Source organism: Bombina bombina, chromosome 5, assembly GCF_027579735.1.
Source record: "Bombina bombina isolate aBomBom1 chromosome 5, aBomBom1.pri, whole genome shotgun sequence".
In the NCBI taxonomy this organism is placed as follows: domain Eukaryota; kingdom Metazoa; phylum Chordata; class Amphibia; order Anura; family Bombinatoridae; genus Bombina; species Bombina bombina.
The window spans coordinates 752,217,260-752,234,034 of NC_069503.1; the positions used below are offsets into that span (position 1 = coordinate 752,217,260).

The 16,775-nt window shown below is 35.6% G+C and overlaps 1 protein-coding gene across 1 annotated transcript in view; it reads right to left on the reverse strand.

The window, feature by feature from the left end:
• Positions 1 to 14,740, reverse strand: part of RBFA (ribosome binding factor A) — a 126,910-nt gene extending 112,170 nt beyond the window's left edge. Inside the window, exons 1-4 of the mRNA XM_053714824.1 lie at positions 14,453 to 14,740; positions 8,719 to 8,761; positions 5,651 to 5,824; positions 3,252 to 3,364 (exon numbers count right to left, since the gene is read on the reverse strand). Of these exons, the coding sequence (XP_053570799.1) occupies positions 3,252 to 3,364; positions 5,651 to 5,824; positions 8,719 to 8,761; positions 14,453 to 14,670 (548 nt within the window). The 5' untranslated portion in view covers positions 14,671 to 14,740. The remainder of the gene's footprint in view (positions 1 to 3,251; positions 3,365 to 5,650; positions 5,825 to 8,718; positions 8,762 to 14,452) is intronic.
• Between the last annotated feature and the right edge of the window lie 2,035 nt (positions 14,741 to 16,775).

The window sequence follows — 16,775 nt, forward strand, 5'->3', positions numbered from 1 at the left end:
GCTTAAAATTGCATGCTTTATCTGAATCACAAAAGAAAAAAATTGGGTTCAGTGTCCCTTTAACAGTTCTGCTAGGGTGCTCTTTGCCTCCTCCTGCTGGCCAGGAGTTGAATTCCCACTAGTAATTGGAATGAAATTGTGGACTCTCCATACCATATGAACAAATTGTGATTATCAACATTCCATGAGACTAACATAATACTTAGCATCCTAATTTAGAAATAAATTACTAGCTCCAAAAAAAACCTGTGTTTCACAGATTCTACCAACCCTGACAAATATTTAGCCACAAAAAGTCGCTAAAAAAAAGAGCACTGAATTACTGACTCAAGGCATGTATACAAATATATATATATAACAACTTTACTTAAAAAGTGCCCAATCCATAGCTGAGAGTGTCTTATATAATAAAAGTATATACGTACCGTGTAAGACACCTCTGCCCATATAGCAGACAGCCAAACCAGTACTGCAACATATCAGCAGAGGTAATGTCGATCTATAAAGGGAGGCAGCAGGATGAATACCTGCGACCGATTTACAGAGAGCCTTATGAAAAGCTTTCCCATAGAGGAAAACATAGTATCATCAGGCAATATTTCCTTCACATCACTCAAACACTGTACTTCAAGAGGAACTGGGCTTCAATATGCTTAGAAGCGCCTTTCACTAAAGAAATCAAGCACATCATGCTTCACCACCTCCTAAGGAGGCAAAGTTTTTAAAACTGAGGTATGAGTGAGGTGGGAGGTGTATTTATAGGCATTTGAGGTTTGGAAAACTTTGCCCCCTCCTGGTAGGAATGTATATCCCATCAGTAACTAGCTAGTGAACTCTCGCCACCTATATGAAAGAAATTTCACTCAATCTCATAGAATCCTATGAGATTATTCAGTGAGACCATCTCTGTCCTGAAGGATAATTTTCCAAACTATTTTTCTGGGAGCATCAGTTATTTGCCCAACTTGGAAAGATTTTACAGACACCATTCTCTAGGATTGGGGTTCAGTCTGGAGGTCTAGAAGACCCCAATCGTTTGGTATAATTTTATACTTCAACAAGTTTTCTACTAGATTGTGGAACCAATCGAGTCTGCCAGAGATAGACCTGACGACTTCTGTTTCCAAGAGTCATAGTTCAAATTGATTAGAGCATTCTTCATTAATCTGAATGCTTCAGTCAGGCCCCGCAGAATATGGTTTGTGAATCTGATGTCAAGCTTTCTCCAATCATCTAGATATTGAGTCTCTCATACTGATGGATTAGAAATTGTAAAACTATATTTTTTTTTTAGAACGATGAGGTTTCATTGATGCTGTATTGAACATCTTATTTCAGGCCATAAAGTAAACTTTTTCAAATGATTTGGAAAATTGCTTCTTTCCTGCTTTTGAAACAAGGGTTTTAGTTATCTGCTAACTCTTTAAAGATTCTTATTTCTGCAGGAAATTTACTAAGGCTTTGTTAAGGCTTTTTCATTATTTATTTAGTGTCTAAACGAGGTTCTCCTCTTTGGGACAAAATTTTTTTAACAAGCTTTCCAGGTTTCTCTTTTTGAATCTGCATGCTTTGGACATTTATCTTCGGTTTTTGGAAGATGTTTTTAGCAATATATTCTGATTGACTTTCTGATTTTTATTTATTTTTTTAGCTAAAATGATTTTTCAGATATTATCAATCAGGATATTATAGCCCATCTCCTTGTCCTAATCCAAACAATTATTTTGATAGTCTCTTACTTAATTAAGATATTGTAAGAGCATTAGGAATTCTACTTTCAAATTACAATGGTTTTTAGATTATTTTTTTTTTAATTTAAATGCCCCTTGCTCAACATAAAAAGTCACAGGTCTACATCAGTTTCTTTAGCTTTTTGGCTAAATCTCCTGATTACCAAAACACATTATTGTCCTTTTTTCTAGATCAGTTTCTTCTTGGATTTTCAAGAATAAGGATTATATTCAATATAATTTGCAAGGCAGCAACATACTTTCTCTTAATTCTACCACTTTGATGTGTTTGGTAGGAAAGTCCTTCGGGCAGAAAAGTCTAGTAATTAGTTGCCTGCCTAAAAAAAAATAAAAAATGTTGTGTCGCCCAATTACTTGTGGACTCCAAAGCTTACAAAGAGTAATGGCTTGTGGACTCTCACCACCTTATGAAAGAAAACAAAATTTATGTTTATCTGATGAATTAATTATTTTAATGGGGTTGAGAGTCCATGAGACCCTCCCCATTTGCATTTTTTACCCTTTTTTTTCTGGTCACAGTTCTAGTTTGCACCTCATTTGACTACTTTGTCCTTTCCTATTTTTCTACTTCTCCTTTCTTGGCTATATGTCAAACTAGAATACCAGATAGGTGGGAGGGATTAAGTACAATTAGAGCTTTGGGAATCTTTGCCTCCTCCTAGTGGTTAGGAGTTGAATCCCAGGAGTAATGGCTCTCTCATCACCATGAAAGAAATTAAATCAGGTAAGCATACATTTTGTTTTTTTAATTGCAGCACCCGGTTGATTTTACTGACCAACTGGCTAAAATTTTTGCCAATACTGTATTAAGCTAAATTTACTTCACAAATTTTAATTAAATAAGTTTGTTCAATAATGCAATTAATTTGTGCTTTGAATAGCAAAAAATGTTAGAATATTAGAAAGATTAGCAAACTATTCTGTGGAGAACACTGCATAGCCAAAGTCCACTCACAACTTGCCTTATTTGGAGAAGCCAAACAGAACTTGCTACTAGATAATACACATCTAGCCAATGTTATTTTGTTACCAAAGAATTAGTTATTTTACAGTTTTTCTGATAGTCTGTTGAATCAAAATAGGAATAGAGGTATGGTTGGATAGGCTTGTGGAGTCTGCACGCACACTTCCCAATCTTAGAATTGAAAAAAGAAATTCGGACTTAAATTACAGGAAAAGGAGCAAATTTAATTATGTAAATATATTGCAGAGAATTTTTTTTTTTTAAGTGTTTATTGTCTCTTTAAATTTCCAAATGCCATAATGAAGTTCTAATCACAAGCAATGCCATTGATTGAACCATCCTATCTCAAAATCCCTGAACCGTTCTTAAATAATTTATTTCAACTGTTTTCATACTAAGAAAAATGTCAGCATTTTAGCTTTTGTTCTGGCTGTTAGTTCCACACTCGAGCGAGCTTGAAAAAATATTGGCACCATAACAGCATAACAGTAGTAGCTAATCTGTAATATTCTGCAGAAAGGGAGCTTGTGCATTACCTGAAGCGTGGGGCAAACTTCTGAAGAACCTTTTCTATCGTGCTGTCTCTGTCGTCATTGCCACTAGTTATCCAATAAGCACGACAAGCTGAGAAGTCAACAGATACAGATACCTAGAAATAGGAGGGACAAGCATAAGGATGATCAAGCCAGAGTAACCAAATATAATTTTAATATTATATATCATTCATTGTGAAAATCCTTTATAAGAGTAGATTGTATAAATCTGATTGACTAAGCTAAAACAACACAACTGATCGTCAATTTGCTGACTCATTTTTCCACTAAAAAAGTTTAAATATGGGGCCAACTGCATGCTGTTGATATTTGCCCTGCTGCACAGCTGTAATATAGCTTATGCTGTAACCTCATTAGCTATTGTACACACCAGTGTAGCATTGTATCTATTTAGTGGAACACACTAGTATTGTAAACCTACTTAATTTTTGTTGAACTGTGCATATGCTTTTTCCATGGAATCCTATAGCTATATGTTGGGGAACTACCCTCAAGTGTTTGCAGCTTATTGCATTGTTGGCAAGATATGGTACCATGACAAGCATCACTGAACACTGTAGTTAATGAGTAAAATTGTGTCACTGTCAAAGGTCTGAAGGTTTCTGATAAATGCTAATGTCCATATGCTCAAAACGATCACTCTCCCTTTAGTTTCATAAGTCTACAAGACTGGCACCAGGAGCGTGAAAATGTTTCCCCATCATGGTGTTAGAAATTAAATAATGCAGACTTTTCAAAAGATCAAAATTAGCATGCTGTGTCCCAAAAAAACATATAAATAAATTATATTACAGTATAAGACCGGTGAATTCTTTCCTAAGCACATTGACTTATCAGGTACTCACCTGGGTTCAGGTAAGCATATCCTTAAGTTTTGGCCCTTTAAGTATCTAAGAGATTTAAGAAACGCTGATTCATGTAACGTTTGTCAAAATGTTAAGCCATTCACCACTTACAGGCACATAAACCAAATAACTATATTCTAAAGGGAGCTTAAAGGGATAGTCTAGTCAAAAATAAACGTCCATGATTCAGATAGAGCATGCAATTTTAAGCAACTTTCTAATGTACTCATATTATCAATTTTTCTTTGTTCTCTTGGTATCTTTATTTAAAAAAGCTGTAAGTCTAGGAGCCAGCCCATTTTTGGTTCAGCACCTGGGTAGCGCCGATTGCATGGCTACATTTAGACACTAATCAGCAAGCGCTATCAAGGTGCTGAACCAAAAATGGGCTGGCGTCTAAGCTTACATTCCAGCTTTTTAAAATAAAGATATCAAAAGAAAAATTGATAATAGGAGTAAATTAGAAAATTGCATGCTCTATCTCAATCATAAAAGTATAATTTTGACTATACTATCCCTTTAATGTTTTATAGTTTTAAATAAGATTCAACAAATCTCAGAATATTTAATAATTCCTCCAGAACATTCATCCCCGCACAATCGTGTAGTTCAATCATCTTAAGAAGAAGCACATTGTAGAGCAGGGGTGGCCAACTTGTGGCCTGAGGGCCAAATGCGACCCTCTGCAGTAGTTTTTGTAGCCCTTGAAAAAACAGAACTAACACTATGTGCCATCATTTTTGTGGCCTCAGAAAAAATTGGAACTAAATAATGAGTGCTTTTGGGTGACCACAACTCAAAAAAAAAAACATACAGAGACTATCCTGAGACCTTAGCTAAACTTGGCCATGGCACTGGACAATATTAGGAAATATATGATTTATATAATAGCAATACATTTATGTTTGGCCCTTAAAGTGATGGTAAACTGTCCACTTTGTATAAACAGATCCGGAATGTTAGCAATATTTAAGGATCTGTTTATACAAAGGGGAAAGTTTCCCATCACTTTTAAGGTTCTAAAATATTAATCTGTTTGCCATCCCTGTTGTAGAGTATAAGAAAATCTCAAAGGAACAAGATTTTATAAAATATTTTTTTAAACTAAAAGGGATTATCTTACACATTCTATTAATTATTTTTTTAATATATATAAAACAACTTTATTTTACTATAACACGCTACTGACAATTTTGCCAATCCAAATTATGCAATTTTATAAAGAAGAAACTACATATTTACAGAACATTAAATAATTCAGTATACCACTCACTTATCAGGCTATTAAAATAAACACTGAGGCTACATCTACAGTTGCCAATAATTAATTTTCTGCAGCCATTAACTATTACATTAAACTTAAAAAAACAAATGGAAAAGATAAACAAGAAAACACTCAAACAATCACTGCTAAAGTTCTCAAATCCACACTCCTAACCTGTGTCAATCTCAAAAAGAGTCCATCACAGTTAAAGGACGCATGTGCAAAACTGTATCTACTTTTTTTGAGACGGCATTAAAAGTATTGCAGCTTACCTTTGAGAGCTCCACATTAAGATCACTAACTTCTTGACTAACTTCAGATGTTTTTAGCAAGTCTGTCAATGCTTTGTACAATATTGTATTCAAGGCTCTGATACGGATACTATCTTCTCTCTTCTCTTTTCGTTGTACCCTCATCAGGCTTGCCAAGAGTGGTGGCTTATTTACCTTAAACAAAAGTAAAAACACACAATTCTTATCACACTGCAGGAGTCATGATTTGTCCAATTACATTCTATATTTTTCTCCTAACTTCAACAACGTTTCATATACACGTAACTTAGGTGAAAACAAATAGGAAATTATATTAAAAATAGTTATTTTAATATCACACAATATATCTCTAGACTCCATACCTTAACTAAAGAACTCACTCTCCCTTGGGAAAATGAACAGAACTCTAACCCCACATTTTGCCTAATTTAATTGACCCATCTTAAAGTGAATGTAAATTTGAATAAGTGCCCGATTTTGAAAAAACGGGCACTTTCATTCATTAAATTTTTTATTTTTTTTTAAATACTTAGCTTTTTCTTTAGAAAAACCAGACCAGCGATCCTCCGCACGCAGCTCCTCTGTACTTAGCACCACAATGACGAAACCAGCTTCCTCCAATCTTTGCGAGCACCCCAAGGAGTGTAGCTCATGAGGCCATGCAACGATTGGAGGAAGCCGGTTTCATCATCAATATGCTAAGTACAGCAGGAGAAAGGGGTGGAGGATCGCCGGTCTTGTTTTCCTAAAGAAAAAGGGAAGTATTTAAAAAAAAAAAAATCAACAAACAAAAAAACGCTTCAATTAAAATTTTAATAAATGAAAGTGCCACTGTTTTTAATAGTATTTTTTTAAAAACCAGACACTTATTCAAATTTACATTTACTTTAAGTTTGTTCCTCATTCTAATTGAAAGTCCAAAAATAACAAGGTAAAATGTATGGTAAATTTAATCTAGAGATAGAGAAACCAATGTATACAATTGTATTTTGGGTAAAATATGAAATTATCCTGGCTCACTCTAGCTTACATTCACCGAAGAAGAAATATCATGTGAAGCAGTAAAGACAGAAGGCAACTAGAAAAATGTGATGTAAAAATAATTTCTGAGGAAAAAAAATGCATAAAGGACTTTTATTCCAAATTACGTGTATACAGACTGGCAAACTAATTTACAGTCATATTAATGACAGTATAGTTTATCTCTAAGACATTTGCTCTACCTGGCAACATGTTGAGCCTATGTTTAAATTGTTATGTGTGTAATCTTGCTTATGTCCAGGCCCCTTGGCATCTTAAAATACAAACTTTTAAATTAAGTTTCGTCCCATTATTTTATACCCAGGTTCTGCAGATACCCATTTCGGGAGTTCTCAAGAGTACAATTATTGAACCTATTGTTCAGAAGTGGAAACATCAACTTACAAAATATTTATCTGTTAGACTGCCAAATTCCTTGTCAAATGCTGACTCTACTTAGTAGGGACAGTCTACTCCAATTTTTTTATTGTTTAAAAATATAATCCCTTTATTACCCATTCCCCAGTTTTGAATAACCAACACAGTTATATTCATATACTTTTTACCTCTGTGATTACCTTGTATCTAAGCCTCTGAAGACTGCCTCCTTATCCAAGTGCTATTTAGAAATTTGCATTTTAGCTAATTAGTGCGAACTCATGAATAACTCCACAGGAGTTAGCAAGTTATCTATATGGCACACATGAATGAGCAGTGTCTTGCTGTGAAAAACTATAACAATGCACTTAGATAAAGCTGGCCTGTAGGGGCTTAGAAACAGAATTTTAGAGGTCTAAAGGTTATAAATTACAATTTTGGTTGTGTAAAGCTGGGAAATGGGTAGTAGAGGTGCTATCTTTTTAAACAATAACATTTTTGGAGTAGACTGTCCCTTTAAGTATCTGTATGGAGGTGGCGTGACCCAGAAGATGCAAAGCTGTCAAGTTGTTAAAATTGCCCATGTCACTTGTTCTAAATCACTTTAAGGATTACACAAATTCTCCAGTATATTTGCACAAAATATGTCCTTAATTTACCAATGAAAAATACCTGGCCCAGACTGTTTCTATCCAGTCAGCTAGCCATATTATCTAGGAATGGAACAAGGGATACATTTATTCTTGGTCCCTTTCTTCCAGACGAAAAACAGTTGGAGAGCTTTTAGGAGTCATCCTGCATGCTTGACCAATTTTCCCAGGAGACTCATCTATGTTCATACATGCAATGAGGCCAGGGTAGAAGTCTGTGGATAAAATGTGTTGTATTGGTGTCAAAACCATGTTGTGGAGATTAATAGGTTCCTTCAGGAATAATAGTAAACGGTCTCTGTGAATAACTATCTGCTGCCCACACTACTACTGAACCACCACATTTTTCAATTTAACAAATCTGTGTCTCATGCTATTTAACTAGCTTGCATATGCTTCAAATTTGATATGTTATATTGAAACAATATTTGGCAGTTCAGTAGTCAGTGTTAAACGCATATTGCTGGCTTCAGAAAAACAAGAGACACTTATGGAGGCAGCGCTCCTTCCCAGTTTGATTTTAAAAAAAATGAAGCTGGCTCCTGAATATTGTGGCTGGCTCTATGTTTCACATCAGGCTGTTCTCTTCAACAGCTGCAGCCAGAGCACAGTGCTGTTTGAAGCGAACAGTCTGATGTGGAGCAGTGCTGCAAAACAAAAGTGCCAACAGTTCCTGCCTGTGTCCTGGATTTTCTGCAATGACATCTCAGATCACAGCATGTTCTGCCTCGGAAAACTAATTAATTAGTCCTCCTAAATCCATAGACAATGTTCAATTTCTCCAGACTGATACAAGTCTTTTTTACCGTACAACAGATAAAATAGAAAAATATTTAAATTGTATTTAAAGGATAGATACGTTTTGGGAGAACCATCATCTTTATCAAGTAAACTCTACCCATCAAGGATAGAGGGAGATTATCCAACCTAACCAAATCCTCCTCAATCTGTTTTGTACTTTTATGTCCCTTTAAAGTTTTGTTCACACTGGATTTTAAAGTGTTTATATAGCATACTTACAAACTGATTTCCCAGGGATGAGCTATCATACCAGAACTTCTTCCTATGCATCAAAACAAAGATGATTTTGTATTACTAAGCAAAAATCACAGACAAACCGTATCACATAGCATCCTTAAAATAATTACAAAGATTTCTCAAAATCTTGACAGATTATACATATTATTTTTAGATGTTTTGGCCCACACTCCCTAGAGAGGTCAAAAAGCAAAATCTGCAACCTAAGTTTTCCAAATGCAGCAAGTTGCCTAAACCAGTTAATGATTTGAAGCATTTACAGGTTAAATAATTTGCTTTTTGGTCTCTCTTCAGAGTTTGTCATTTTACCTCTCTCTCAAATAAATACAAAAAATAAATACACACACAGTGTGTATCAGATCTTTAAAAAGGGACAAAGTATGGAAGCTATTTGTAAACAATTCAATACATTTAAGTAGGTAAAATAGATCACTGGAAAAAAAAATTACAGTAAATTGTCCCTTTAAACTAACACATGATAAACATAAATGGGGACAATGTAGTCCTCTTCTACACATTTAAGATCCAGAGAAGGATTTTTAATATGTAAATTATTATTATTATTTTTTTTTTTAAATAAATAAAAAATAAGCAGAGGTTAAAGGGACAGACTACTTGAAAAAAATGTTATTGTTTAAAAAGATAGATAACGCCTTTTTTACTACCCATTCCCCAGCTTTGCACAACCAGAATTGTTATATTTATATACTTTATAACATTTAAACCTCTAAATTTCTGCCTGTTTCTAAGCCACAACAGCCTTTTAACAAATGTTTTTTTTATTTGCTTTTCACAAAAGGAGACTGCTAGCTCATGCGGGCCATATAGATAACATTGTGCTCACGCCCTTTTAGTTATTTAAGATTCAGCACAACACAGAATTAATTGGCTAAAATGCATGTCAATAGATAATAAAAAGTCATGTGATAAGGGGGCTGAAATGTGAAGGCTCCAAAACTGTAAATCCTAGTGTGTACAATTTAGTTTATAGTTATTTCCAAGTGTCCATGCATCATAAAATGCAAAGACCTAGAAAAGAAACAGCACTGAGTTTAGCACAAAATTCCTAGTCCCTTCATGGCAGGTTACTTGGGCAATTGCATCTTAGCACTTTACAATACAGTTGCCCCCACTCTAATCCATGCTCCAATTGCCCACAGTGATGAGCAACATGAAATCACTGCAAGCTGGAGCCTGGAAGTGCAACGCACGTGCATTATACCCCTTTATGCTCAGCCTGTCTAATACTTAAAAGGGACAAAACAATGTAAAATAGTTTTTATATTAAAGTGCAGGTAAAGTTTGCTGTATCGCAATATTGCAGTATTCAGGCCATCCTAAATGAATGGTACTTTCATTCATCAAAATTTTAAAGTGCATTTTCGCCGTTTTTATTTACCTTCTATTAAAGCCGAAAATTCAACCAGGTTTTTTTGTTGTTTTTTTTTTTAACTTGTTGGTCACGTTTTTTCCAGCATCCAATTGAAATTCTATCCGTCATTCTACGTCATCACTCTGACGATCTGTGCATGCGTTACGATTCTTAGCTCTCACTGGGAAGACAAGCACGATCCCATTTCGGGCATGCTTATTTTAAATGTTTGTCGTTTCCCAGCAATATGTAGCAGGTTTACCAAGCTTAGATTACCGCATGTGCATTGTTGACCAGCGACAACTGTATGCACATGCGCAGTTTGTTTAATCCACGTGAACGCGCCTTGAAGACACGTATAGAGCGGGTGGGACCGCTCTATACGTCATAAGGTCAGAAATCAGTAAATGGCTGATGGTAGAAGTCAGTAACGGCAAGATAGGGAAATATAAAACATCATTATCAGATAAAAAGATAATGTTTATGAGAAAAGAAGTTAGCGATTAGATATTTTAGAATGTGAAACTTTCAATAGTGTATACAGATCGTTCGAACTTTACCTTCACTTTAATGTATTTTTAATGAATTGTTATACCAGCTGCAGAGTATTAAAACGTATGAGAAATTGCATTTTCAAGTTTGTGTATATGAAATAGCTGGTTTTGTGGTTTTAAACCACAATCTATTACAATGGGTTGAGTTTCAGGTAATATAATAGCTCATTATGTTATCACTTTGTGTACACACACACTTTCTTTCTTATCTTATATTTGTCTGGAAAACCAAAGCTCTGTTCTTAGAGAGCAATGGAAAGTTATAATTGTATTACTTAAAGGGACAGTAAACTTAAAAAAAATAATGCTACATCATCATCTTAGCGACTGCTTGAAAAATCAAAAGATTTAAGAGATTTTAGCCCCCCAAAGTTACAATTACCTTGATTCCTCTCCAGTCTTTTTCTGATCAGGTCTTCTTTTCAAAAGTGTGTGCACAATTATGTAACATTATTTTTTACTGTCCCTTTAACTATCATGCACCCTACTGCGAGTGTAATTTATGCTGGTAGTGTTTATTAGGCTATTCAGTAGCCCAGACTCCAGTATAGAAACTTTCAGTATAGGTGGGGATACCACAGGCTAAATCAGCTAATTCGATTGCTGAAATAAGGGTAAAGGAGATACTTGTAAACAATGTAAGTAAATCCAGCAGTAAAATGGATCACTGGAAACAATTTAAAGGGGAGAATTTTTTTGGGTGTACTGTCCCTTTAATTAACGTTACCATAAAAAATGGTATAGCTTATATACACACTCACTGGCCACTTTATTAAGTACACCTTGTTAGTACTGGGTTGGACCCCTTTTGCCTTCAGAACTGCCTTAATTCTTTGTGGCATAGATTCAACAAGGTGTTGGGAACATTCCTCAAACATTTTGGTCCATATTGACATGATAGCATCACACAGTTGCTGCAGATTTGTCGGCTGTACATCCTTGACACGAATCTCCCGTTCCACCACATCCCAAATGTGCTCTATTGGATTGAGATCTGGCGACTGTGGAGGCCATTGAAGTACGGTGAACTGATTGTCATGTTCAAGAAACCAGTTTGCTGGAAGTAGCCATCAGAAGATGGGTACACTGTAGTCATAAAGGGATGGACATGGTCAGCAACAATACTCAGGTAGGCTGTGGCGTTTAAACGATGCTCAATTGGTAATAAGGGGCCCAAAGTGTGCCAAGAAAATATTCCCCCACACCATTACACCACCAGCCTGAACCATTGATACAAGGCAGGATGGATCCATGCTTTCATGTTGTTTAAACCAAATTCTGACCCTACCATCTGAATATCGCAAAATAAATCGAGACTCATCAGACCAGGCAACGTTTTTCCAATCTTCTATTGTCCAATTTTGGTGAGCCTTTGTGAATTGTAGCCTCAGTTTTCTGTTCTTAGCTGACAGGAGTGGCACCCGGTGTGGTCTTCTGCTGCTGTAGCCCATATGCTTCAAGGTTTAACGTGTTGTGCATACAGAGATGGTATTCTGCATACCTTTGTTGCAACGAGTGGTTATTTGAGTTACTATTGCCTTTCTATCATCTCAAACCAGTCTACCCATTCTCCTCTGACCTCTGCCACCAACAAGGCATTTTTGTCCACACAACTGCCACTCACTGGATATTTTCTCTTTTTCAGACCATTCTCTGTAAACCCTAGAGATGGTTGTGCGTGAAAATCCCAGTAGATCAGCAGTATTTGAAATACTCAGACCAGCCCGTCTGGCACCAACAACCATGCCATGTTCAAAGTCACTTAAAGGGACACTAAACCCCAACATTTTCTTTCATGATTCAATTAGAGAATACAATTTTAAACAACATTCCAATTTACTTCTATTGTCTTTTTGCTTCATTTTTAGATACCCTTTGATGAAGAAATTGCAATGCACATGGGTGAGCCAATCACACAAGGCATCTTTGTGCACCAACCAATCAGCAGCTACTGAGCCTATCTAGATATGCTTTTCAGCAAAGTATATCAAAGGAATGAAGTACATTAGATAATAGAAGTAAATTAGAAAGTTGTTTAAAATTGTATGCTCTTTCTAAATCATGAAAGAAAAAAAATTGGGTTTCATGTCCCTTTAAAGGGCCACTGTAAGTAAATATTTTCTATGCCTGTTACTAACTATCTACCCCAAATACGCTTTTTATCAATAGCATTTCATTAACATATCTCTACCGTATATCAGAAATCTTGTCTGCAAATTTAATTGTTTTCCAAACCCACTCCGTGGGTATCCTTTGCTCTGTACCAATCCGTTTACAATACCTAGGTTTCAAAATGGCGCTTTAAACACAAAGTTATTGGTTTAAGTATTTTGAACACGCAGTGCTGAAAATAGTGGGCAGGATAACGTGACATCATCGGAGAATAAAAGATATAACTTTTAGAACGTTATGAAACTTCGTTTTGGAGAAAATATAGGTCAGTAGGTTTTAATTAATGTTTATTAACTTTAATATGTTAGTTGTTTAGCTTAAAAATTATAACCGAAAGTAATCCTTTAAGTCCCCTTTCTTCCCCATTCTGATGCTCCATTTGAACTTCAGCAAGTCGTCTTCACCACTTCTAGATGCCTAAATTGCTGCCATGTCTGTGATTGGCTGATTAGCAATTTGTGTTACCAATCAATTGAACAGGTGTACCTAATAAAGTGGCCAGCGAGTGTGTGTATATATATATATATATATATATATATATATATATATATATATATATATATATATATATATATAAATAAATAACTCGTTCTGTCGCTTTGTGCTACAATGTAACTACAAGACCCACCATTGTGACATGCTAAAAGAATTAAACTGGCTGACGCTGGAATCCAAACGCACCCTCCATCTTTCCTGCCTTGTGTTTAAGAGCTTTTCAGGGAAGCTCCCACCCTACCTGAGCGAATGCTCTCCCCGGCTATTCCCACCTCCTATAACCTCCAATCCAGTACCAGCACATTATTTAGTTTGCCTCAATACAAAAAGAAAGCAGCTCGATCCTCCTTTTCCTACAGAGCGCCACAGTTATGGAATGACCTCCCGCACACTTTCAAAACTTCCCCAAGCCTAATATCCTTTAAGAGATCCCTCTCTATATATCTCAAAACAGAATGCACCTGTCATGGTTGATTATATATTTCTTACCTGTTCTATGTAAAAATTTTGCATCTATTGTGTATTATTGTTTTTTAATTTTATTGTACCCTATTGTGTCAATGCAATGTTTTGTGGACCCAGGACATACTTGAAAACGAGAGAAATCTCAATGTATGCTTCCTGGTAAAATATTATATATATATATATATATATATATATATTTGTTTTTTGTTTTATATAAATGGCTGTATATTGCAGAAACTTTTTTGTGCAGTTCAAATTTTACTTTCATGCCCCTTTAATATGTCTTTGATTAAACCAAATTTTTTTCTTCCACCTATTAAAACTCAGATTTTAACATTCTATAGGGTAGGAACCTCAAACCCCTTTGTCTGTGTCCATGTATTGTTCTTCAATGAAACAACGTATAGAACTAATAACAAGGCACATCACAAATATACATTGCAAAAAAAAAAAACTGCAGAGATTGCTACATTTGGTACAAGTTATAAATTTGTATCATAACTGTGATACCATCAATAACCCACACTTCTGTAATCCGGAACGCAGTGCCTTATTAACACTAACATATGTATGAAATCGTGTGTATGATATACATTTTCATTTATATTACGCATAATTAAAATCAAAAGAGAACACAAATTCTTGCTATTTAGCTCACTTGGATTTGGAGGAGAACTTATTCAGCAAGTTCTTCCTATTCAGTGCTGATGATAGGTGAAGCTGTCTGTGTGATAGACTAAAAGGAATAACTAGCTCAGGGCCCAAAGGCACAGGCATACGGGAACTAGGCACGAACAGCCTCGCACATCCTCGCCCGGGCCAGACTCTCTGTGTAACGGCACGACACACGCACATGCCCCCATAAACATTTGCCATCGTTACATAGGATAATGACACATAAACTTTCCCTACTGATAGAATCTAAAACTCGCATGCGCGTCTTCAAGATGGTGGTTACTTCCGGCATAGTGCACCAGGAAACAAATCTCCGCCTTGCGCGGGAGCGACCTCTAGAGTAGATAAGCAACGTACGGTTGTTGTTGTGTAATGTTAGTTGACTGTTAGGTAGATTTTCGTGAGGAAATTGGGGGTCTTTGCTGTCTAAATATGTTGGCCCATGAATCTTTCAGTAATATTAAATATTTAGAAATTGATTTTGAAGCATGAGATTATTAATCTGTTCCAACATCTATACGGTTTTCGTTCAATCTTAGAGGCGTTGTAAAATTTATATAAAACCAAGGGCGTAAACCCGTGGGGTACATTCAGTGATCCTCTACTTATAGGGTATATAAGCTGTGTATTTCAAATATTTTATAAATAAGCATTTAACCCCATGGTTTATTTCACTAATTGGATCAGAGCTGTTTAACCCCTTGATCAGTAACATTTTACATCACATAGATAAGTAATGTATATTACCAAGTATTACCTGAGGGTTCCTGTAGTAGGTAGTGGCAAATCTCATTCCACAGCCTCTGCTTAAAGGATTTTCGTAAGACTAATGTTAAACAGTACTACACATCAAAGGCATTTGTTTAGAAGGATCAAGTGACCCCTATACAGGGCATTTGCAAATAATATCCCTTTGGCTGAATCTAATGCATTAGAGCCCTTTCTAAAAACAAGGATATTAACATAACCCATGAAATGTCAAAAAAAAAATGTTATGACCAACATAGTTGTCCCTCTTTTGGAGAGACGGTTCCTTTTTTTTTTACACTAACAGTAATAGGGTGAAAATAAAACATCCTAATTTGTAACAGCAATATTTTACTAAATAAGAAAACAAAAAGAAAGAAGGTGCTCCAATGGCACAATATCTGATACAACCAGAATATTTTACTCAATGCACGTCTTGTCCCTGACACTGACCATTTGACTAGCACTACGATTTGGACCAACGGCAGTTTACACTCAGAATAGTGCTCTGCCTGTCCTAAGCAGTACTTTAACTTTTTGTTTAACCCCTTAGGGGGGGGGGGTTAAACATACAGAGTTACAGCATCACTTGTGATAAAACTACATGTGCTAACTAATTAGTGCATATCATTTTATCACCACAATGGCCCTTTAATGGCAGTGTTCTCCCCAGGACCTTTTTAGTGGGTGAACCTCCCGTGTAAAATTTTAGCCAATATTAAATGAACAGTTTAGTAAAAATTAAACTCTCATGATTCATATACGGCATGCATTTTTAAACAACTTTCCAATTCACTTTTATCATCAAATTTGCTTTGTTCTATTGGTATTTTTAGTTGAAAGATAAACCCGGGTAAACTCCTATGCTAATTTTATTACAAGACCAGAGACTCCTATTTTTGCATTAGTCTTTCTTTACTACTCAATGCAGCCTTTTAAAGTACAATAACATTAAGATAAATAACATAAAACATAATAAGAAGCTAACAGAAGCTTTTTATAATGAGAGAAAAAACAACCAATCAGCACAGAGAACAGGTTATAAATAAAGTACACAGTAAACACTCTTCCTCTTTCTTTTGCTGCTCAAAACAGATAAGTTGTGTTTATATACATGTTCATTGACCTTGTATATTTTGCTTATTTACATACATACTTATTTTAAAATTTTGTAGCCTTAAATAAAGTGACATTGTAAAACCCTTTTTTCTGAACGTTTTACCTACCATTTACTATCTCTTCACAATGTCGTTTTTCATTTCATTTTTTCTATGTCTCTCTCTACAAATAGGCTAATTTGGCATTGCGCTTTTCTAGCCACATAGTCCGGTTTTTAGTTTACCTATCCCCTTGTGTTTGTGTGACTTTTGTCTCCTCTCCCTTCCTGCTCCTGTCTCGGCAGCTCCGACGCCATTTTGTGGGCCGTTCCTCTCCCTCCCACCCGCCCATCCATGCTGACGTGTTATTTACCTCAGTCAGCCTGACACAGCTGCCTTGGTGGTCGAGTTGTAACATTGTTTAGCCGTTACACTCGACATTTTTCTGCACTCAACAATAAA